Genomic DNA, 24,570 nt, shown 5'->3' with positions numbered 1-24,570 from the left:
TCATAGGGTCTTGGCTGTTCCTCCTACAAAGTGAAAGTAGTATTCACAGAAGAAAGAGCCTGAGGTAGATGATGTGTAGGGGACCCTTGTAGCTCTGGGATCCATGATTCCCCATGTATACTGGCAGCAGTACCTGTTACATTGCCTGGGTTGTCTGCCGCTGGCGGCCAGCGTCGGCCACGTGGAGTGAGGTGGCTGGCACCGGAAAGTATTGCCCTCCAGCGGTACATAGTTAAGGATCATTAAAAAAATATTTCTCTTTGCTTTAAACTGCATGCGTCTTAAATCTAGTTGGCTTAAAATCTACTCACTCAAAAATAGATTTATTTTATTTATAGGTGTCATCCAACAGGACAGGGATGATGACCTGTTCAAGAGCTTGAAACATTGATTCCCTGTCACAGTTGATGACATTTGTAAGTAAAGACAATCATGTTTAATTGATTTAAAATATCTCTTGACACAAGTATGATTTAATAAGTATTTTACTGGATCCTGAATAGCTAAAGTCCCTCTTGTCCACGAGGGGCTTACCTTTCCCTCAGAGGTGAAAAGTGTTGATTTCGCAGGAGTTAGTATGCTGTCGTGGAAGGTTTACTGGTATTGGAGTTATGAGCTAGGTTCCAGGAATTGATTTCATGTGTCACTTTGGACAGATTGCTTTACTTCTCTGAGACTATATTTCCCCACCTTTAACAAGAGGGCTTTGGACTAGATCTCGAAGATGTGGTTATTGTTCATAGTCTGTCATCCTTCAGGGAGTGTAGGTGTTGTAGGAGACTGAGAACACAGTACTAGGAATAGCACTGAAGTCTGGTCTTGAAAGGGGAGATCTATTTTTAGCTTATCTACCAACTAATTGTGTGACTTTAGGACAACCCCCCAGCCTGTCTGGACTTCAGATTCTTCATAGATAAGAGGTTTTCTCTAGAACAGTAATTTTACAAGATTTTAATAGATGCTTGCTGCAAAAAGGGCTCTGTGCTCAAGTAGGTTTGATGAAAACATTTTTTAACTTACCTATTTCTTTTCTGTAGGCCTCTCTGGTTTGCTAATGACCTAATATGTATTATGGCTCTCCAAGAGTGTTCCCAGACTTATCTGAATCACCTTGCCACTCTTCAGAAAATTATTCAGGAAAATAATATATCATGAAATCCACTTGGGGAAATTCTGAATCCAATATCTTTTAACGTCTTTCCTTGTTCTAAAATTAAAGGGTGAGAATTCCACGCGTATTTTTTTTTTTTTTTTCCAGTCCTTAAGGTGTAAGTTGAGCATCTGCGCTATGTGGAAGGTTATCAGGAGGGTTTGATGGCCATAGAGTTCTTTGCCACAGGAAGTGAATCCTGAAGGTCCTTAGCTGTCCCTAGGAAATCTTGGGGCTTGTGGTGAGGGGGAGATTTTTTTTCCAACTCTTTTTTTTTTTTTTTTAACTCTTCAGGTTTTTTTTTTCCATTGTGTCATTTTTCATTAACTCTTCAGTTGCTTCTCCAACTTAAGTATCAATCAGAAACTTACATTTCTTTTCAAAAAATATTAAGAGAAATTTAATCATGAAGTGGTAGCCTGTTGAAAAGCCAGAGTTCCTTCTCTCCTAAAATGGCTTAACTGTAGTATCCACACGTGCCATGAGCCCAGCTTTTATTAGTTACTTTTTCAAAATTTATTTTGGAACTGTATTTGAATGGTTTCTTCTCCCAAGTAGTAAATATAATATGTTTGCTTCAACAGATATTGGACCAATGGCTGAATGCAACAATTTGTATGATGATTTTATACTTATTAATAATGTGATTTTAAATTCTCCAAAGCCATGCTTTAAAAAATGTCTCATAACTGTTAATAATATAAACTGCCAAATAAAATACATTAATTTGCATTTCAGAAACTGTGCTGTGAGTTAGAACTGCAAACCTAACCAGAACCTCATTACTTTAGAATCTAGTCTTCTAAGCCCCAAACCTGTCTCACATGTAAGAGTGATCTGTGATGGCAAGGATGTGCAAAATCCATTTCTTGGTTTTGTGGAACTTCACCAAGCCAAACAACCTATATGTGTCTGTGTGTGTATATGTGTTTTTTCTTCCCCTGGAAGTTTGGAATGATTGTAATGCTTGGCATATACTACCATATTAATTTATTCTTAAAGAATTTCTTTTACATTTAAATTCCACTTTTTAAAGATTTCTTTGGGAATCACCAGATTGCATATGCATTGAAAAGCCTGTGAAATTTGAAGTTGAAATGTAATCAGGGCCCTGCCAAAAAACTACCAGAACTATTGGACTTCTTTTGGTACCACCATAAAACGACAGGAGTCTTTGTCCCTGGGAATGGCAAAAGGGGCCCAGGCAGTCTGGTCTGCTAATTGTCTTATTCTCCCACGAAGCAGCTCTTCTAAATGTTTTTACTTTGCTTAAAAAATATTTATAGAGCATATTTTTCGTATCCTTATAATCTCAATGTAGAAATCAGGAAAGCCATACTTAAATTTAATTATTACAAAAGTGACAATATCAGAGGAGGGGGTAGCATGAATCAATCTACAGAAAACTATTCTTTGATTTTATACTTTCCCACCTTTTAAAGCCTGTCTTTTTTTGGGTGCCTGGGTGGCTCAGTTGGATAGGCATCTGACTTCGGTTCAGGTCATGATCTCACAGTTCATGGGTTCAAGCCCCACGTTGGGCTCTGTGCTGACAGCTCAGAGCCTGGAGCCTGCTTCTGATTCTGTGTCTCCCTTCCTCTCTCTGTCTCTCTGTCTCTCTGTCTCTCTGTCTCTCTCTCTCTCTCTCTGTCTCTCTGCCCCTCTCCTGCTCATACTCCATCTCTCAAAAATAAATAAACATTAAAAAACAATTTAAAGCCTGTATTTTTCTTTTCCTTCCTTATTCTTCCCCAAATTATGCTCCTTCTGTTCATTTCCTTCCTAAGCCTGCCTTTATCCATATCCATCCCTCTCTCCCCTAGTCATATTTATGTGCTGACACTTCCATTGTGGCTTATTCAAGGTTAGGGTCAGTTTTTCCAGGGGAGAACAGGCACTCAGAGAACTGCCAGATGTGCCCAGGGTCACCTGTTTGTATGAAGAAACCAATTTAGTCATTTATGAGAAAGACTATAGTTGCCCTACAGAACTTCTAATAGTGAGTTTGTCATCTCTAAGTATCCTTCTTTTTTTCCCCCCTAAGTATCCTTCTTAAGACTCAAGTAGAGTTAGGGGGTGCCTGGGTGTCTCAGTCGGTTAAGCGTCCAACTTCGGCTCAGGTCATGATCTCAAAGTTCATGGGTTCGAGCCCCGCATCAGACTCTGTGCTGACAGCTAGCTCAGAGCCTGGAGCCTGCTTCAGATTCTGTGTCTCTCTCCCTCCCCTGCTCATGCTTTATCTCTCTCTCTCAGAAATAAATAAAAACATTAAGAAGAAAATTTAAAACAAAACAAAAAGGAAGAGTCAAGTAGAGTTAAAATCCTACATAGTCAGTGTATAAGTATATATTAGTTTGTGTGGTTTTGAGCAAGTGCTAAATCTCCCTGGATCTCAATTTGCCGTGATCCCTAAAATGAGGACTATGGATTCCATTATACTGGTGGTTATGAATATTCATGAAATTTTGCAAAGTGGCCTTCCCCGTATGTGATGCGTTATTGACTTTGGGATCGGCACAATCACCAACCAGATGCCCATTCATGGGTGTGAGTACTGTTTCCCCAGCCTTTGCTGGGAACGGGATGTTTAGGTTTCTCTTCAGGATCCATCTTTTCATTACTCAAAGTGCACTCCTCATTCACAGGATAACATCAAACTGCTCCAAATCGCTTCATCCAATAGTGGGAGTTTCTCTTTTAGTACTACTATGATGCCTCTGATTGTGTGTAATCAGGAAGCATGTCTTTGCTCAGTATTGTGCTAAGGATTTTTAAGGCTAAAATATGTGAGTTTTCTCTGGTATTTGCATTTTAGTATTGACCAGTATGTTAAGTCTACTTTCCCTGAATGTAAGACACGTCTTCTGCTTCTCTGCCTGTCAGTGAACTTTTATTGAAGGTGCATCCCATGTTGAGTTCATTAGCATCTCTCAAATTTCCCTGGATTTCTAACTATTCTCTTAACTTCAGCTAGGCAAACCCTCTCCTTCCTTTGCCTCAACATCTTCACAATTCACTTTCTAGGTAGTCTTCTATGAGATATCTATATAAATAGATTCGTGTTTTTACTCAAGAGTTATCTTGGAACATAAATAATTAAAGAGCATTGCAGAAATATCATCCCCATTTCTTTTTCAGCTTCGATGAACACTAACTCCTCTCCTATGAAAATTAATTGCATTTAACTCAACATTTATTGCACGCATCCTGTTTGTGAGGAAACAGGCTGGACTCTGGAAGGGATAAAAGATGTACCAGATAGAAGCCCTGTTAATGTGTTCATTGTTTCTACCTTAATTAATTAGCAGTGAGCAAAAGGCAACCTGCCTATATCATCTGAATAGTTTTGCAGTTCAATAAGTATTAAGTTGGACTTACTCTGGTGCGAGTTTGCTTTTCTAATAGCCCAGCAGGTCACAGAAAACACTTTTGTAGACAAGAACTGATTTTTCAGAATCATGGCTCAGAAATTAATAGGACACTCTGGCATCCCACTCCAGTTTCAAGGCTTTAATCTCCCAGTATTGTTTCACTTCTCAGTCAGGCACCTTGGATTTTATATAAACGGTTGTCGACTAACTAAATGAACAAATTAGTATATTTTATGAATTCAGCCAAATCTGAGGAAGAAAAGTATAGTAATTCAAGTTGATTTGGTACTTTATATTCTTTTTCCTTTAAGAACTCAGAATCTTTAGGATGTGCCTTTGAGGTAGGGACAGCCATTCCTTATTCCATAGGTAAAGCATCTGAGGTACAGAAAAATCATCTTTGTGATAGGCAGTATCACAGAAATGTACCTTTTTAGGGTTATGTGCAGAGAAGCCAAGATGGTAGAGAAGTGGCATCTCCCCAGACTCATATTGGGCATGTGTTGGGACAGTGTACACCCCACAAGAGAATCTCATGATGATTAAAGGAAACTCAAATGGGGCCTAGGACATTTTTTTGCATGAATCTCATCTGTTCCTCCATCTTATCACCCACAGAAAGGATTAGTAATTAAAAGCCATTAGGAAAACCAGATGGAAAGATGGAAACGGAAGTAAACATCAATTCCTCAGCTCTAAAAACCAGGCCAACAGAAGACCAAATTGTAATTTACCAAGCCAGCTGCAGTTTTGGAAGATCTCTGTATATGAGCCAATTAAACAAATAAAATAACTCTTACATTACTGGCTTGAGGGTTGGGAAAGGAAGCTGTTAGAAATTCTTTCACAGTTGCTATTTCAGAGTCTTCAGCATTTTGGTGAGGAGATAATCATTGGTGGCCTCTCCATTTAACTTTGTGAAACAGGAACCAGTTCTGGTGGCTTTAGGAGTAGTAGCATTTTGGGGTACAAAGGGAGTTGAGACTATCAAGCAATAATCTGGCTTTCCCATGTTGCCCACAAACCAATTCTGTGGGCAATTCTAAAACAAAACTTTACAGTTTCAAGAAATCCTTTAAAAAATTTTTTTTAATGTTTATTTATTTTTGAGAGAGAGAGAGAAGGAGGGAGGTAAGGAGGTACAGAGAGAGAGCGGGGGAGACACAGAATCCAAAGCAGGTTCCAGGCCCTGAGCTGTCAGCACTGAGCCTGATGTGGGGCTGGAACCCACTAATTCATGACCTGAGCCAAAGTCGGACACTCAACCAACTGAGTCTCCCAGGCGCCCCTAGTTTCAATGAATCCTTACATTAGATCTCATCCTAAATGATTTGAATCTGTGATTTTCATCTTTGGCCTTTTATTGCATCCTATTTCCCTTTATACTTGGAGTACTTTCTTTTTCCCTAATATTTAGACCTCTCAGAGGCTGGTATATCATGACTGAGCCTTTCCTTACCCAAATTGTGAGACCTTAATTGTTTTAAATGGCCTCATAAGTTTGTCTTTAACTCTTCTTGGGTCTCCTTTGAGTTACTACACCTGGTCAAAAATGCTTAGACCTGGGCATTATATTGCAAAAATAAATTCTTTCAGTAAGAAATTCTAGACATCTATACTGGCAACTGACCATGCCCTTGTTTATGTCACTCCTTTTGAGTGTGCTGTTACCTTATTTCATTGTTTTGTTCAGTAACTTGAATGAATCAGCTCTATTATCCTCTATTTCCTCAGGTTCTAAAACCATCCAGTGAAAATTCACTAGATGCTGTAGGTTTGTTAATGAACTAAGTTTTACAACTTAAACATTATTCTTGGTAGGGTTTTCTTTCTGTTTTAGGAAGCTTTATAATTTTTTTTAAATTTTTCACATTTTAATCCCAGTATAGTGATCATACGGTGTTATGTTAGTTTCAGGTGTACAATATAGTGATTCAGTAATTCTGTACATCACTCAGTGCTCATCACGATAGGTGTACTCTTAATCCCCGTCACCTGTTTCACCCATCCTGCCCACCCCAACCCATACCCTCCCCTCCCCTCTGGTAAACATCTGTTTGTTCTGTACAGTTAAAAGATAGTTTCTCTATAGGTTTTTGGTTTGTCTTTTTTTTTCTTTGTTTGGTTTTTAAATTCCACGTATTAGTGAAATCATTTGCTATTTGTCTTCTCTCTCTGACTGATTTATTTCACTTGCATAATGCCCTCTAGCTCCATCCACGTCATTGTAATTAGCAAGATTTCATTCTTTTTTCTGGCTGAATAATATTCCTGTGTGTGTCCACACACCACATTCTTTTTATCCATTCATCTATCAATGGACACTTGAGCTGCTTCTCTAATTTTTCTATTGTAAATAATGCAGTGAACATAGGGGTGCATATATCTTTTCGAATTAGTGGTTCTGTGTTCTTTGGGTAAATATCCAGTAGTGTGATTACTGGCTCATAGAGTAATTCTATTTTTAACTTTTTGAGGAGCCTCCACACTTTTTCACAGTGGCTGCCACAGTGTTCATTCCCACCCAACAGTGCATGAGGGTTATCTTTGATAATTTCTAAATTACTCCAGTTTGTACTTACCAGCATTGCTTGATTAAAAAAGACCCCACCTTTAGTATAAAATTCTTCTTCAAAAGCAGAAGCTTTTATATGAACTACAGATTATGTAGCACCATCTAAGAGATCCACACCTTTCTTTCTTTCACCCACTCAGCAGAAGGAGATCCCTGTCATGGCTGTAGTTTGCTCAATAACTTGAGAATGACTTTGGGTTGCTGTTCAAGTTCATAGTGAGAAAAAACTGTATAGTTCCCCTCTCCCTTGAGAAGGTTCTGTTTTTCCTTGTAATGGGGAAACTGCACATGAGCAAGCCCATATCTCTTTATAGGCTCATCTTCCAAGAATTTTTTATAAGTCAACTTTATTAAAGTATAATTTATATACAGTAAAATCCACCCAGTTATGTGTGTAGTTTGGTGAGCTTTGGTAAATACAAAGACCTGTGTAAGCACCACTGCAATGAAGTATAGAACATCTCACTATTCCAGGACATACCCCTGGTGTCTCTCTGTACAAAATTGTACCCCCATCCCCAGTTCTAGTTCAACCACTGATTCGGTCTCTGTCAGGACAAGAACTTTTTTAAGTGGTGATGTGACAGGTGGCATTCTTTTTAATGTTTTAGTTTTCCACACGCATAGCACTTTTCATTTTCTTTCCATTTATTACCTTTTTAAAAAAAAGTTTAGTTATTGGAGGGGCGCCTGGGTGGCTCAGTCGGTTAAGCGTCCGACTTCAGCTCATGTCATGATCTCACAGTTCGTGGATTCGAGCCCTGCATTGGGCTCTGTGCTGACAGCCAGCTCACAGCCTGGAGCCTATTTCAGATTCTGTACCTCCTTCTCTCTCTGACTCTCCCCTGCTCACGCTGTCTCTCTCTCTCCTCTCTCTCTCTCTCTCTCAGAAATAAGTAAAACATTTAACAAAATTTTTAAAGTTTACTTATTGGAGAGAGAGATAGAATCCCAAGCAGGCTTTGCCATATCGGTGTGGAGCCCAAGGTGGGGCTCGATCCCATGAACCATGAGCTCATGACCTGAGCCAAAATCAGGAGTTGGATGCTTAAGCGACTAAGCCACCCAGGCACCCTTAAATACCTGCCTTTCTTATCTTGATTTTAGATGTAAAATTTCTCAAGTCATTTCATTTTAGAGAAATATGGACAACAAAAGAATTATTGATGTGTTTTGATTGCAAGGCACTATAACTTGTTGATGGCTTCAATCCTGTCATTATGGGCTTTTCCATTTTTAATCTATGATATGGACTTCAAAAATGTGGGAACACAATGAGAGAGGGTTCTTAGGGAGGAAGATCTCTGCTCTGCTGGCATCTTGGACCTGAGCCAGAAGCACTCAGCCAGCTTTCTCCTTTCCTCACTGCCGTCTCTTGGCCATTCCTCTCTGGAATAGGTCCCATGGCAGATGCTAGTCTCAGTCCCAGTTGATGGCAAGTACAGTGTCCCTGAGTCTCTGACTGGGAACTGTACCACCTGGTACCAAGTATCACAATGAGAAAAACTACCCTTTCTGCTTCCTCTTTGCAGTTTGCTCAGATGGGAAAAGGCATCCTCTGGCAGTGGTTTGGTTTCCGAATTCCCTACGGAATACCACTGACGCCTTTTCTTCCAGCTTTGTTGAGCCCACTAGAGCAGTTAGAGGTCTCTTCCTATGATCCGTGAAAGCTTGCAGGTACAACCCACTCAAGAATCCTGAAGACTGGAGTTCAGCTCTTCTCGTTCCCAGGTGAAGAGTGATCATCTCTTGTCGGACAAGCTCCCATGTGAGAACTGTGGGTTGTGTAACATTCCTGGAGAAACGAGGTTAGCTTTCTCCTGTCTCCATCAGACAAAACTGTTGGAATATGAGTGAATGAGGGGAGTGTTAATCGATGCAGAGCCTTGACTGTACTCTAATTTCTTAATAATTCGCATAAGAATTTTAGTAATCTGCGTCAATGCAGTTTGACTAACTAGAGCAGGCTCTCCAGTGATCTAGAACTGTTCTCTAAGCAGGCAGGTCTCAGGAGCTCTAAAACCTCATGACCCTCTTTGAGAATTCTGCATGGTTTGTTGGCCGCTTTTTTGAGGTCTGCTGCTTCTTAAGCCTGCGAGGACTGGGTATAGTGGTGGAGAGAGAAGAGCACAAGAGTGTGAGGAGAAGTAGAGAAGAGAAGAATTGTAGAAATGTTTTGTGCACTGACTAGTTTACCATGTTATACCTGTGTATGTATGTGCGGTATTTATGAACAAATCCAATCATGTGACCTGAAACTGTTCTTAAATTTTAAAAAGGAATCATGTGTTGATATATATAATAAATGAATTTAAGAGAGTTTTTCTCCCCTGCTCTTAAGGAAATATATATTTTTTATGAAAATCTGAAAAATAGGATTATTCATAGCCTCACCATCCACAGTGTATGTCAACATTTTGATAGATTTCCTTCAAGCCTTCCTATGCAGATTATTTTAAATTTTTCTGTTTTTATTGTATGAGCAATCCTTGTTCATTTCCTACAAAAAGAAAAAAGTATTTAAAAACTAGTATTGAAATCACATCAAACCCCATTATTGATGGATAACATAACCAACAATATTCTGTATATTCTGTGTGTGTGTGTGTGTGTGTGTGTGTGTGTCTGTCTGTCTGTCTGTCTGTGTGTGAGAGAGTGAAAAGGAGAGAGAAGAGAATGAAAACAGGTTTCTTCTATATAAACTACTTTGTAATTTACTGTTAGGTTATGAAAAATCTTTCTATATGAATAAATATATTTCTGCTCTATTATTTTAAATGTCTACAAAACATTCCTTTTTTAAAATATTTATTTTTTAGAGAGAGAGGTAGAGAGCAAGTGGGGGAGGGGCATAGAAGGAGGGAGACAGAATCCCAAGCAGGCTTCACGCTGCCAGTGCAGAGTCCAGTGTGGGACTTAAACTCACGAACCGCAAGATCATGACCTGAACCGAAATCAAGAGTCTGATGCTTAACCGACTGACCCACCCAGATGCCCCTATGTAACATTCCATTGTGTTTATATACAGCAGTTATTTACCCAATCCCTTAATACATTTTTATTCGCTCATTTTATGAATATTTATTGCATACTGCTCATTTGGGCTACTGTGTCCAATACTAATCAAGACAACTTTGGGTCTTTTCATGAAGCCAATTTTTTGTCTTATACACCAAGAATGTTAAAAAGAAACGTGAAGATTATCCTCATGATTTAAATAGTGATATGTTGGTTCAGAGAGGAAAATTCTTTCTGCCAGGAAGTTTTGTTAAGTGATTGGTAACCGGTGGTTTTTTTTCCTGCATGCTATGTTTTTATAATAACAAACCTTCTTTAATTGCTTTTTTAAAAGATTAAGTAAAAATGGTTCATTTGCTTATTCAGATTAACATAATTTAGATTATACTAGTCATTTTAATAGGCTTTCTAAATTTAGAATTTTGTTTATTCTCATAAATGGCTTTCCCGCTTCAAATAAGACATTTTTTTCCAGCATATTTAATGCTCTAAAAATCAGTATTTCTTCAAGAATAATGGTATCAAACCAAAAAATTAAATTTATAAGTTAAGTAATTTGGGGGTAACTTAAAAAAGCATACACAGGGGCACCTGAGTGGCTCAGTTGGTTAAGTGCCTGACCTCAGCTTACGTCATGATCTTGTAGTTCACGAATTCAAGCCCCGCATCAGGCTCTGTGCTGACAGCTCAGAGGCTGGAGCCTGCTTTGGATTCAGCCCACTCTCTGTCTCTCCACAGTTTACTCTCTCTGTCTGTCTCTCTCAAAAATAAATAAACAGGGGCACCTGGGTGGCTCAGTCGGTTAAGCGTCCGACTTTGATTCAGGTCATGATCTTGCAGTTCGTGGGTTCAAGCCCTGCATCGGGCTCTGTGCTGACAGCTAGCCCAGAGCCTGGAGCCTGTTTCAGATTCTGTGTCTCCTCTCTCTGAACCTCCCCTGCTCACGCTGTGTCTCTCTCTCTCTCACTCTCTCTCAGAAATAAGTAAAACATTAAAAAAATTAAAATAAAAAATAAACATTAAAAATTTTAAAAAGCATACACAGTTGGAACAGTCTTTATCTTTAAAATGGAAAAGACTTTCATGGGAGAGAAGCGTTATTTCTGCACTTGTTGAATATAGAGTTGCACTTTAGCTTCATATGTAATCATAGCCACCCTGTCTACTCTTTAGAGTTATCTGGTTCTAAATTAATGAAGCATTTTGAGGGGAAAGGATTTCCATAACTTATATCTGCAGTGTGCATGGGAGGATGGGGAGGTGGGATTTGCTAAAACTATTATTTAAGTCAGAAAGAACAGGGGCGCCTGGGTGGCTTAGTCGGTTAAGTTTCTGACTTTCTCTTTGGTCATGATCTTGCTGTTCGTGGGTTCGAGCCCCTCGTTGGGCTCTGTGCTGACTGCCAGCTCAGAGCCTGGAGCCTGTTTCAGTCTGTGACTCCCTCTCTCTGACCCTCCCCTGCTCAGGCTGTCTCTCTCTCTCTCCTAGAAATAAATAAAACATTAAAAAAAAAATTTAAAAAAAAAAGAAAGAACTATTTTGATATCTTGTGGACATAACATTCTAATTACCACTTATTTCAGTATGAATAGTGAATTCCCTTCATCTCCTTATAGATAAAGCCCCCCAAAATGCCTTTGCCTAATTAGTGAATGTGACAAATACTTTTATTTGGAAACCATGTTTATTGTTACTGAGGAGGGGGTAATTTTTTCATATACATTTTTAAATTCATAGTGATACTGGATTATAAACAAGTGTTTGTAATATTTCACTTTTGGGTTCATACAGGAAGTATTCTAAACTTTTAAGCTACATTTATTTTTTTCTAAGACAGAACTTCAATCATAATGGACCTTTAGCATTTGACCTGGTGTTAAGACTCAGAAGAGCATTTCTGTAGCCATGTATGCTAGTGTTTGATCATAGCTTTGGAGCAGTCCACAACATCTGCTTCAGATGTTCTCCTTATGCTATTTCTTTCTTTCATTTCTCATTTTTTGAGATTGTTTTCCAGAAAGATTTGCTTTTGCTCCTCAAACAAAAGCTTTTCAAAGGGAGCTTTATCATGTTATCTCCTATTTATCCAGACCTTTTGACACACTCAAAACAAGTTTTTTAGTGTACGCCCCCTTGGGACAGGGTATCTCTTCATCTTATGACTTTAATGATGTCACTTTAAGCACATCATTAACCTCTTGAAGACCGAGTTGAAGAACTCTGCTTCACCTTCAGAGATGACAGGTCCCTTCTAGCAGTCATGATTTGCAAGCCGTAAGTTCTCTTTTTAACCCTCAACAGATCGTTCACACTTAAGATTCTGTACTTCTGAGAACTTATGTTAAGAAGACAGGCTGAAAACACATACATTTAAATATAGGTTTGACTCTGATACTAATGAGGATTGTAAGTCGTTGAGCCCGTGACATAATTTCCTTCGGCCTCAGGAAATTGAAGGTCTTTTGTAGCTCCCCAATCAACATGTGTAAGGGCTATAAAACTAAAAATAATAATAAAAATAACATTTATTGAGCCTTTGTACATCATGAAGTGTGCTGAGTGCTTCATCAGATTATCTGCTTTAATCTTTACAGCAATCCTTTTGAAGGTAGGTATTATAATAACATGGATATCTTTGGGGATGATAGGTTTATGGAGAGTTACCAGTGGATTCTGGGGGTGTGTTTTAATAGTGCATGCTTTATTTTTAAGAATGAAATCACAAAGGACAATCAGATCCTTCCACCAAATGTCCTTTGGTGTTGTCATAGCCATGGAAGCTAGACTGTGATCGTATTTAAACTAAGTAGATCACTGTACTTTGAGTGATTGGATTACTCAAAAAGGAAGAAATTAGGGGCACCCGGGTGGCTCAGTCGATTAAGCATCCAGCTTGGGCTCAGGTCATGATCTTATGGTCAATGACTTCAAGTCCCACATCAGGCTCTGAGCTTGTGCTGACGGCTCAGAGCCTGGAGCCTGCTTCATATTCTGTGTCTCCCTCACTCTCTGCCCCTCTCCTGCTCACGCTCTGTCTTTCTCTCTCAAAAATAAATGAAAACATTAAAAAAAATCTTTTTTTAAAAAAGGAAGAAATTAAAACATCTTGGAACCTGCCAAAGGTAGTTGAGCTTGGTTTAGACAGGACCTTCACCACTGAGGCATGTTATGCTAGAACTGTAGTGCTTAGGTTCAGGTTTTGTTTTGTTTATTCGTTTGGTTGGTTGGTTGGTTTGTTGGTTTTAAAGAAACTCTTATCAATGTTAAAAGACTAAAAAGCTTCCAGTTTACAGAATAAGAAACCTGTAACTACTGAGTTTTTAAATATAAAAAAAGTGAAACAAAATATTATTCTTTATATTGTAGCTTATTTCTCTGACGGCTGCTTGTATCAAATGCTACCCTCCTTTCTTTATCCTTACCACCAAAATGTACAAATCCAAATAGTCTTGTTCCTTTCATAGAAACGACAACAAAAATAAGTAAGAAAGGATTTTGTACTTTTGTGGTAGTGTAAATTATACATAAATGTGCAAAGCTGTCAACAATTCAACATGTGAATTTTAAATCACAGTACACTTAATAGAATGAGATCGGTATAAGGTTCTTTAAAGTTTTTATTATCGGACCATATTAAATGACTAACATAGCTTATTTGTATATTAATGTACTTGCAACTAAGATTTATGGAAAGCATGTTGTATTTATTATATTTAAGAAAAGTCTCTACACTTTTACATTTTCAACAGTTGACTAAGACTCACCTTGACATCTTCAGGTTTTCATCATTTCAGTGTTCAAAGTGCTTATTAGCATTTCCTTGTCAAAGTTGAAGCTTACTTAGCTCTTTGAAACTCACAAAAGACCTTTGAGTTGACAGTCACCTCCTAAATAAATAAGACAGTAAAGGCAGTTGGAAGTGTTTTTCAAATCAGTACTCTAGAGACTGTATATAAAACTTATTATAGAGAGTTTATTATAATTTGGAAGCAAAAAAAGAAAAACAAACCAAAGCCCTCTCGTCTTTTTAAGACCGTTTGACAATTTGTCATTTTCTGTCTTATCTCTCAGAAGCACAGAAATAAGTAACAATGAATAAGGATTAGCGTTTGTAACTATAACAGAAAAAAATGATATTATTGCTAGTGATAATGCTTTTGAGAAATAAAGTAATGAAGAAGGTGAAAAAAACCTTTAATATAAAATAAAGTTTGGGGGAGTTCTAAAATATGCAGTCATAAATAGTTTTTTTAAAAGTTTTTATTTATTTGGGAGAGAGAACAAGTGGGGGAGGGGCAGGGAGCGAGAAGGGAACAGAGGATCCAAAGCAGGCTCTGTGCTAACAGCAGAGAGCCTGATGTGGGGCTCAAACCCACAAACTGTGAGATCATGACCTGACCCAAAGTTGGACGCTTACCTGACTGAGCCACCCAGGTGCCCCAATGTCACAAATAGTTAAATTAAAGTTTGATTAAAAAGTCAAATTAGCCATGGGGATTTACCCCAAACCAAGAGCATGCTTTACACACTGCACGTTAGCCAATTTGACAATAAATTATATTAAAAATAAGTCAAATTTTAAAAAATAAAAATAAAAAATAAGTCAAATTAGATCAGAGTTCTCATCAATGAAACTTTATATACATAGAGACGGCTACAGAAATTTTGATTCAGTAGATTCAGTGTGGGGCCCAGACACCTATTAATATATTTGCGTTTCTGTATGAGAGCAAGCAAGAAAGAGAGAGAAACTGTGCGTGCACGGAGTGTATGCGTGATCCTTTTGCACAGTAAAGATTACAGCTACTGGATTAGATTAGTGGTTCTCAAACATTTTGGACTGAGGAACTCTACACTTTGAACATTGTCAAAGCCCTAAAGAGTTCTTATTTATGTGGATCATAGCTATTTGCTCTATTGGAAATTAAAACAGATTTTTCAAAAGTGCCGCTAATTCATTTTAAAAAACAAACCCAGTACATATTAATGTAATAGCATTGCTATTAAGATAATCATATTTTATTTAACAAACTTAGTTAGAAGAGAGGCATTTTTTGCATTTCTGTTAATCTCCTTAATGTCTTAATATTGGAGTGCCTGGGTGACTCAGTCAGTTAAGCGTCTGTTTTCGGCTCAGGTCATGATCTCCCAGTTTATGAGTTCCAGCCCCGGGTCCAGCTCTGTGATGACAGTTCAGAACCTGGAGCCTGCTTTGGATTCTGTGTCTCCCCCTCTCTCTGCCCCTCTCCCACTTGTGCTCTGTCTCTCCCTCTCAAATACAAATGAACACTAAAACAAATTTTTTTTTAATGTCTTAGTATTTAGGAGACAGCCGGATTCCCATACATGTTTCTGTGTTCAATCTGTGGTGGTCTGCTATTTTCGTTGAAACATATGAAGAGAATCTGACCTCATACAAATAATATGCATTTGGAAAAGAAAGGAGTATTTAAATAGCCTTTTCAGATATTTGTGGATATTTGTCTTTGATATCTCACCAAAACTAGATAAATGGTAACTTGTGTTTTTTATTGAAGCATAGTTAGCATACAACAATATTCATTTCAAGTGTACAACATAGTGATTCAACATTTATGTACATTACAAAATGATCACCATGAGAAGCCTAGCCACCATCTGTCACTATTCAAATTTAATGCTATATTATTGACTATATTCCCTATGTTTACTTTGACTTACTTATTTTAGAACTGGAAGTTTGTACCAATTAATTCTCTTCACCTGTTTTGTCCTTCTCTCCCACCCACAGCCCCCTGCCCTGTGACAACCACCAGTTTGTTCTTTGTATTTGTGAATCTGTTTCTGTTTTGTTTTGTTTGTTCATTTATTTTGTTTTTTTTAGATTCCAGGTATAACTGAAATCATATGGTATTTGTCTTTCTCTGTACTACTTATTTCACTTAGCATAATAGCCTCTAGGTCCATGCATGTTGTTGCAAATAGCAGGATTTCATCCTTTTTTATGGCTGAGTAATATTCCATTCCATTGTGTGTGTGTGTGTGTGTGTGTGTGTGTATTTAAGTGCCTCTGTGTGTGTACACATCTGAATAAGTGGTATGTGTGTATACACACATATGTACATATATACAGGTATAGATATAGATAATATAGTACATACGTGTGTGTGTGTGTGTGTACCCAGATAAGTAGTAGTTTCTTTTTTTTTTTATGCTATATACACTTTTATTGATAAGTAGTAGTTTCTTTTTCTTAAGGCTTTTGTTTTTATTTTTATTTTTTTTTAATGTTTTATTTATTTCTAGGAGACAGAGAGAGAGACCACATGAGCAGGGGAGGGTCAGAGAGAAAGGGAGTCACAGACTGAAACAGGCTCCAGGCTCTGAGCTGGCAGTCAGCACAGAGCCCGACGTGGGACTCGAACCCACGAACCGTGAGATCATGACCTAAGCGAAAGTCAGACGCTTAACCAACTAAGCCACCCAGGCGCCCCTGATAAGTAGTAGTTTCTTAAAGGTTAACTTGCAGTGGTATTATCTGAAACCTTCACAGTAAGCATTTCTGATTCTTTTACACTAAAATCCATTGATCTGTTTTGAACTCTAAATGGATCTTTCTACTGTACATAATTCTATAGTATCATGCATTGGTCATTTGGAAAATACTGGTTCACTGAATTATATAGGTCTTCTAAACATTGAAACATTTCTTTATACAATATAAAAAAATCCACATTTGTCAATATCATCATTGACCTCATCAGAAAAGTCATTTAAGTGGTGGGAAGCTGGTAGTACGTTCAGGATGGCAGATAGAAAATTTCCAAAATTCTTATTTTCACTTGACAGTTTGAATCTTATCATTGACAGTCAGTTGTTTTCCTTGAGGTGACTGGTTCATTTTGTTCATTTTTGAGAAAATGCCAAGTCTGCATAACTAATATTTGTGTTAATCATTCTTCCAAGTGAAAAATGGTATTCTGTGGAAAAAGCAGCTAGCTCAGACTCTTCCTCAAGAAAACCATCCCTTAAAGGGACCCACATATCTTTTACATCCTTTTGTGTGAAGCGGACTCTTCCTCTTTTGGAGAGCTTTTTAAAATGTGGAGGTGTAACACTCTAAATGTAATCTACAGCAGAAACAACAGAAGAGACAGAGTTGGGGGGAGGAAAAGCCTAAATACGTGACCTGCAATAACTAACTTAACATGCTGTTGTTCATTAAAACCAGTACCATTGGTATAAAATACTGCATTAAATGCTATACTTAGTATCTCAGAGAGTCGGTTCTTTTAAAGATGGAAACAAGGAAACATTATTCCACTGATGACATGGTTTGATATTTCTAACAGTGAAAAATGTAACAAAAGCATCCAAAGGCAAAAAATCTACAGCTGATCCTGCAGGAGGAGATATTTTTAGGCAAGTTATTTTTTAACATCATACTTATTTTAATGTCTTCCTTATTAAGACATGCATTTGAAAATAGTTTCGTTGTACAGCTTTAGAGCAAGTTGTGGGTTTGAGTTCTTGGGAAGAAAATAATCAAACTTTAAACTAGGTTTACTAATGGTAGATACTGTCCACATTCCCCCTTTTCTTCCTAACATCATTACCAAAGGGTTTTATTAAGCCATACGTTTTCACCGCACTTTGCTGTGTCCCTCCAGTACTAGTGGTTTTGGTACTGCGTATAATTTAGACCACAGCCCGCAGCCATCTTTAGAGTTGAGAACTGCAGGCCAGTTTATGTCCCGAGCATCCTTGTTTCATCTGGCACCTGTTCTCACACAACCTGTGTTTTTCATGCAGTTTCCTCCTCTAGTCAGCTATGTTGCTAAGATACCTGTGTTGTCACAAATTTCCTAACATGTTTTCAGTTCACATTTGCATACATTTTGGCTCTCAGATGAGGAGACAGTATTTAAATTGCCCTTCTTGGCACCCCTGGCCAATGGTCCCTTTTTAAAAACATATGATAGAAGATATTTTAAGGAATGATCATTAGAAGAAAATAGTCTTTTATTTTTTGTATCGAATATATTCTGACAGTATCATAAGGGCAGGAGGCTAGAATCATTCAGATGAGCATTCATTTAGGAGTCTGAAGAATTCAGTGAGGCTTCCAAATGTGCCATGAACTTTGTGCGCTGATTCAACATTTCTTTCTTTCTTTATGGTCAGTCTTTCAACGTTTAGCAACATGAAGAAGTCACCTGTGTTCCAAGCACTGTTAGATATCACTGTTAGGTGATACCTCACTGTTTGGTGAGGGCCAATGATGGTAGTAGCTATTGGTAATAATCACCCAACACCTAGTCTTGGGGAGCTCTCTGCATGCTAGGTGCTGAGAATGCATGCTTTACGCTCATTCCATGCATTCTGCTACATCATCTCATCTCTTCTTCCCAATCATGCTAAGGTACTGTCATCATTCCCATTTTACACTGAAGAAACTGAAACCTCCCCTGAGAGCCCATAATGATAGTAAGTAGAGCTGAGATCTTTTACAGATAGTCTTTACTCAAGAGCCAAGCTTTTAACTATTTAACTATAAGATAACACTGAATTTCAGTCAAAATTTGTTTTGCTTAACTCTTTATTTTTTTATGTTTATTTTTAAATGTAATATTTTAACATGTAATATTTTAAAAATATTAATATTTATTTTTGGCGGGGGGTCTAGCAGGAGATCAGGGAACAGAGAGAGAGGGAGAGACAGAGAATCCCAAGCAGGCTCCACATTGTCAGCAAGGAGACTGATGTGGGGCTCGAACTCACAAACTGTGGGTTCATGACCTGAGCCGAAACCAAGAGTTGGATGCTTAACTGACTGAGCCACCCAGGCACCCCTGTTTAACTCTTTTAGGCAGATTGAGGAGGAAGGTTTATATGCATCAACTCCCTGCCTGTTATTAACAGTCAGAAGACTGTATGAGGTGGCCAGCAGACTGCCTCGTGGTTTGGTTGTTAGAGGCTGTTGAGGGTACCTCCAGGTTGGGAGAAGAAAGAGATCTGGGATGGAGAGACATGTAGAAGTCCCCTGAGAGATTCTCTCTTGAGAGGAGGAAGCTTGGAAGGGGGATGTGGACATAGATTTCATGAGTAAAGTCAACTTTTGTTAGAAAATGTGGTTATCAGGATTAAAACAGGATGGAATAAATCCATTACCCATCCAGTACTTACCCCAATTATAATTGATTCATTAAATATATATTTATTTGTTTAATAGCAGGTCCTTGTGAAAATAGCTAGGGCTCTATTCTCTGGTACTCACCAGTTTCACTAATGCCTAGAACATAGTAGATATTCAACAAAATATTTATTTATGTTTATTTATATATTTTTAAGTAGGCTTCATGCCCAGAATGGAGCCCAACACAGGGCTTGAACTCACGCCCCTGAGATGAAGACATGAGCTAAGATCAAGATCCGATGCTTAACTGACTGAGCCACTCATGTGCCCCTCAATAAAATATTTTTTGAATGAGAACTATTTAGGAGAACTGTGTATTGTACATATATACTTTGACCATTTCTGTATTTTCTTTTAATGAGTTAGTGGGCTGTATGAAGTATTTATGCTTTCCTGGGGCACGTATCCAAAACTCCAAATTCTTAGCGTTTTATACTATATTCTTTTAAAGATAAAATGCATCTAATTATGTAATTCCTGCATTAGCCAGTTTGTGGAATCTCTGTTATAAATACAAGACTTAGTTAATTGTTTACCCATGAGATTGGATTGGAATGGCTTTCCACCTTGTAAATTATGTATGTCTGTTTGGTGAATTTTAATGGAAAGTTTAATTACCTCTTTCTAAAGACAGCTTAATTAGTTGCTCAGGAGACTGACTACTCTCTCAATCCATTGGTTTGGAGGGCACTTTTGTTGATTTGTTTTTATTTAATGAACACAAAAAGCCAATACAAAAATAAAAATAAAACACACACAAAAAGGCAAACTCCTCCATAACTCGTTGCAGGCTTGGTAGACATTTGACAAAGGTTCTGCATACACCTAATTAAAAGTAACATAGCACTTTACTCACTGTCATCAAAGTAATGAAGAGAGCTTTTAAATTGACAGAAATTAATCACCAAGGCTGACCTTACTTCTCTATAAACCATTTGTCAGGCTTAGAACTGAACTGGGCGTGGTCATTTTCACCCGTCCGTGTTTCTGCTTGCTGTTGGTTCTGGGTCTTTGTAACCCTGGGCTTTCCTAAGGTGACAGTGTCATCATATGTTTGGTGGTCCTCTGCCCGGTCTCAGGGAAGCAAAGTGGGGCAGAGAGAAGGGGAGTGTGAGGTCAGGAGTCCTGGGGCTCCATCATGGCTCCTTTGCTTACCGATTACCTGCAAATACTTTAACATCACAGAAATTTCTTTCTACAAAACAGGACTGTCAGGATGCCGTGCAGTCTTGTGTGTGTGTGTGTGTGTGGCAAAACCCTTTGTAGAATCTAAAGCTCTGCGTAAGTGCTGCTGAGCTGGGGGCAGAGTAAGAGCCCAAATTGGATTTTTTTTTTTAACCAAATTATGCAGAAGAATACAGTAACAAAAGTTCTTGTAAAGTAAGACTAGAATAGAATTGTTTAGCCAGTTGCCTCACAGATTACTTTGTGCTATGTCACTTGGCCATAGAGCCAGGCCTGCTGCCGGAAGGGCTCTCCCTCAGTCACCCAGGCCTGCTCTCCTTGAACGAGAGTGTGTTCTTCCTGCTAAGGCAGGAATATGCTAAGCATCTTCCTAGAACATCCCTTTTACCCAGTAGTAATTGAAAACATTTTTTTAAACATTTTTTTAAAATGTTTTATTTATTTCTAGGAGACAGAGAGAGAGAGAGAGAGAGACAGCGTGAGCAGGGGAGGGTCAGAGAGAGAGAGGGAGTCACAGACTGAAACAGGCTCCAGGCTCTGAGCTGGCAGTCAGCACAGAGCCCGACGCGGGGCTCGAACCCACAAACCGCGAGATCATGACCTAAGCGAAAGTCAGACACTTAACCGACTAAGCCACCCAGGCGCCCCGATTGAAAACATTTTTATGGTAAACATTTTTGTGTGGGTGCATCATGAGGGAGCTTAGAGAGCCGCCACCGGGTTCCCGCACATCCCTGGGTACTGTTGGTTGCTCTTGGGGACATTTTGGCGGAAAGGGTAGTAAAGCTGTAGCCTAAGCTAGCTGGAGAGCCTTAAATAACATTTGACCTTATTAACTGAAGATCTTCACTTAAATGATTCCCCCATTATCCTATCCTTTGTAGAGGAGGAAAGTGGCAGGGTGGATCCCTCCCAGAACATTAAATGTCACTGAAAGATAGATGTTGAGTTCTCCTTTTTAATCTCTTCTTCTTCCTGCTCACAGGAAGTTGATTGTAGTCTGACTTTCTGTGTCTTATTGACTAATGTACTGATCATTCTGGGCCTGTTCCAGATGCTTCAAATTACTCTTAAGATGTTGAACTGTGTGTGTGTGTGTGCACGCGCGCGTGTGTGTATGCTATTAATATATAATATTATTCATATACAGTATGTAATATATGTTATATGATTATATATAATTCATATATATATATGAGTCTATCTTTTATAAGTTAGGAGTTATAGTTCTCTCTTAATTTCATTAGGATCTTTTGAACTAATAGGAATTTCAGAAAATAAAATACTATGGACATGATATAAAAAGTTGATTTTAGAAAGTGCCCAGATGCAGGCAATTTTTACTTTTTAACAGCATTATCTTGATGTAAAACATGCCACATGACAGTTTTCATTATAAGAAAACACAAGTTAGTGTCTAACAGTGGGGTTATAAATTATGCTCATGCTTCTACTTCTTTTCAAGGTAATTGGTTTAAAAGTTAAATTTTTTGCCTTCAGGTCACTATTGTCATTTTCAAATAATAGAAACAGGTTTTTAAAATAGGTATGCTTGAACTTCAGAAATATACTTCATACCATGAGTCAACATTTATCTTTGTTGAGGCTTAAAAATACATTTTGCTTTTTTTTTAGAGAGACCATAGAAGTTGGGAAGAGGGAGAGGGAGGAAGGGAGGGAGGGAGAGAGAGAGAGAGAGAGAGAGAGAGAAGGAAAGAAAGAAGGAAAGAAAGAGGGAGAGAGAATGAATCTTAAGCAAGCTCCATGCTCAGCACCGAGCCAAATGTGGGGCTTGGTTTCACAACACTGGGATCATAACCTGAGCCAATATAAAGAGAGTCTGGTGCTCAATGGACTGAGCCATCCAGGTGCCCCGAGGCTTAAAAATGATATTACAATAAATTACAATTAGAATATTTTAAACTACACGTATAGGAAATAAGCTTTTATAACTTAAGTTTAAATAAGTTGGTAACAGGTCCTTTTCAAAATAACCAGAACACACAGATATCATCTCAACCTAATCATAGAAGTCACTGGAGGAATGAGAAAGCTAAAAATATCATGCCTGGCTTTTATTATGATACACTGGCTTGCGTCTGTTAATTTGGTGATTGCAGAATGTTCACTGGACTGTAATAGCTTGAAATAACCTCACGTGGCAGTTTAAAATCTGAAAATACTCCTAATAATATCAGTGTGAGTTGGCATTTTAGTTGAGTTTCCCAAATATATATTCTAGCTAAAAGCTTTCTGAAAAAGTGAAATGTCCATGATTCCAGAGTTTTGCAGTAGATCTAAAATCCCTAATTGTTCATAAAGTGTTAGAGTTCCTCTAATTTCATCTCCTTCGTTACAGAATAATAATAGTGTTTCTTTAAGTCTTGGAGGTAATAGATACCAAAAATATGGGTAAAACAAAAATCAAAATGTCAGTGATACATTTCCTGTTAGCCCCTCAGGTTTATTGAGGGGGAACATTTTGAGAATTTCCAGTGGGGGCCAATTTCAGCCTTTGATTAGGGAGAACCAAGAAAGACTGTTGTGATGATCATTACCATCCAACCAATCATTGCCAGTGGCTGAATATTGGAGAGTGTCAGACTAGGATGCTTCATTGTGTAATTTTATGTATATTACATGTATATATTACTTTATAGTTCCATAATTCAGGATAGGAAACATCTTCCCATTTATTTTATCTTCCCAAAGCACCTATTATGTAAATTGTTATCAGTATATTGGTGCTGTAATCTAGTATCCTTTAAAAACCTATAAATGAAAAAGTAAGACTGTGTCTTAGGAACTGACTTTAAAATCACCATTTATAGCTGAACAAAAATATGCAAAACCATCAGAGACCCCTGGCTCAGTCGGTTAGGCATCTGACTCTTGATTTCGCCTCAGGTCATTATCCCAGGGTTGTGGGATTGAGCGCTGCACCTGGCTCAGCACTGAGTATAGAGCCTGCTTAAGATTCTCTCTGTCCCTCCCTCTGCTTACTAGCTGACTCACTCTTTTTCTCTCTCAGAGAGAGAGACAGAGACAGACAGACACTTGGAAAAAGACTCAAAGAGGTGGAAGTTGCTTAGGTCTCTCTAAGCACTGATTTGAAATGAGGGGCCCCCCACTAACCAGACATTTAGTGTTCTTATCAACTAGCAGGGCCATCTTTTTTTTTTTTAATACCAAAAAATATGTTTATTGTAGTAACATTGTCTTTTTTTTTTTTTTTACAAATAGTTTATTGTCAAATTAGTTTCCACATAACACTCAGTGCTCATCCCCACAAGTGCCCTCCTCCATGCCCCTCCCCCCTCCCCCCCACATCCATCAGTCCTCAGTTTTTGTCAGCATTCAAGAGTCTCTCATGGTTTGCTTCTCTCCCTTTCCCCCACCATTTCTGCCCTTCTTCTCCCCCTTGTTCCTCCGTCAAGTTTCTCCTAATCCTCCTATATGTGCAAACATATGATATTTGTCCTTCTCTAGCAGGGCCATCTTAATTGTAGAGGATTCAACAAATGGCTTAACTCTCTGCATTCAGTACTGCGTTCATCGAACCCACTCCACTTGTTCTGATTTCTTTCTCATCAGCATCCTAATTATGTTTCATTTCCAGTACAGATATGTTACCAGCAAAGAGAATGTTGGTCACCTACTCTATGATAATTATATCTCATACTTATGTAGACTACTGTCATTCTGCTTTTATCTGTCAGTTTTATGAACTTGACATTATAATGTCACTCTTGAGAAATATATATGATCGCCTTGAGTTTCTGAGCCTATAGGACTAGGTATCAGACAAAAGCCTGTACTCAGTTAGCCAGGGATGCTTTGGGGGGACTCACTAGAGATGGCCAACCTGGTCTTTCCCAATAGACACACCCAAGTCTTTATCCCTCTCTATCTTGAATGAGTATGACCTTCTTTTTTCCTTTGGCTTTCTATTACAAATATAGAGAACACTGTGGAGTTCATTTAGTCGAGGACTTAGAAAAGTTCAGTGAGTTGGCTGGTATCAGTCGGAGCCAGGCTTGGAAACCAGGCTGTGCGCCACGCCACCCCCTCTCGGGGCCTGGTGCTCTTCATACAG

At 38.4% G+C, this 24,570-nt stretch overlaps 1 protein-coding gene across 1 annotated transcript in view; it reads left to right on the top strand.

The window, feature by feature from the left end:
- The first annotated feature begins 392 nt into the window (after positions 1–392).
- LOC120236419 (N-chimaerin) overlaps positions 393–24,570 on the top strand; it is an 87,043-nt gene continuing 62,865 nt past the window's right edge. Inside the window, exon 1 of the mRNA XM_039239210.1 lies at positions 393–416. Coding sequence (XP_039095141.1) covers positions 408–416 — 9 coding nt within the window. The 5' untranslated portion in view covers positions 393–407. The remainder of the gene's footprint in view (positions 417–24,570) is intronic.

Source organism: Hyaena hyaena, unplaced genomic scaffold (genome assembly GCF_003009895.1).
Source record: "Hyaena hyaena isolate Hyena2069 unplaced genomic scaffold, ASM300989v1 scaffold_154, whole genome shotgun sequence".
Classification (NCBI taxonomy): domain Eukaryota; kingdom Metazoa; phylum Chordata; class Mammalia; order Carnivora; family Hyaenidae; genus Hyaena; species Hyaena hyaena.
This window is presented reverse-complemented; position numbering and strand designations above follow the sequence as displayed.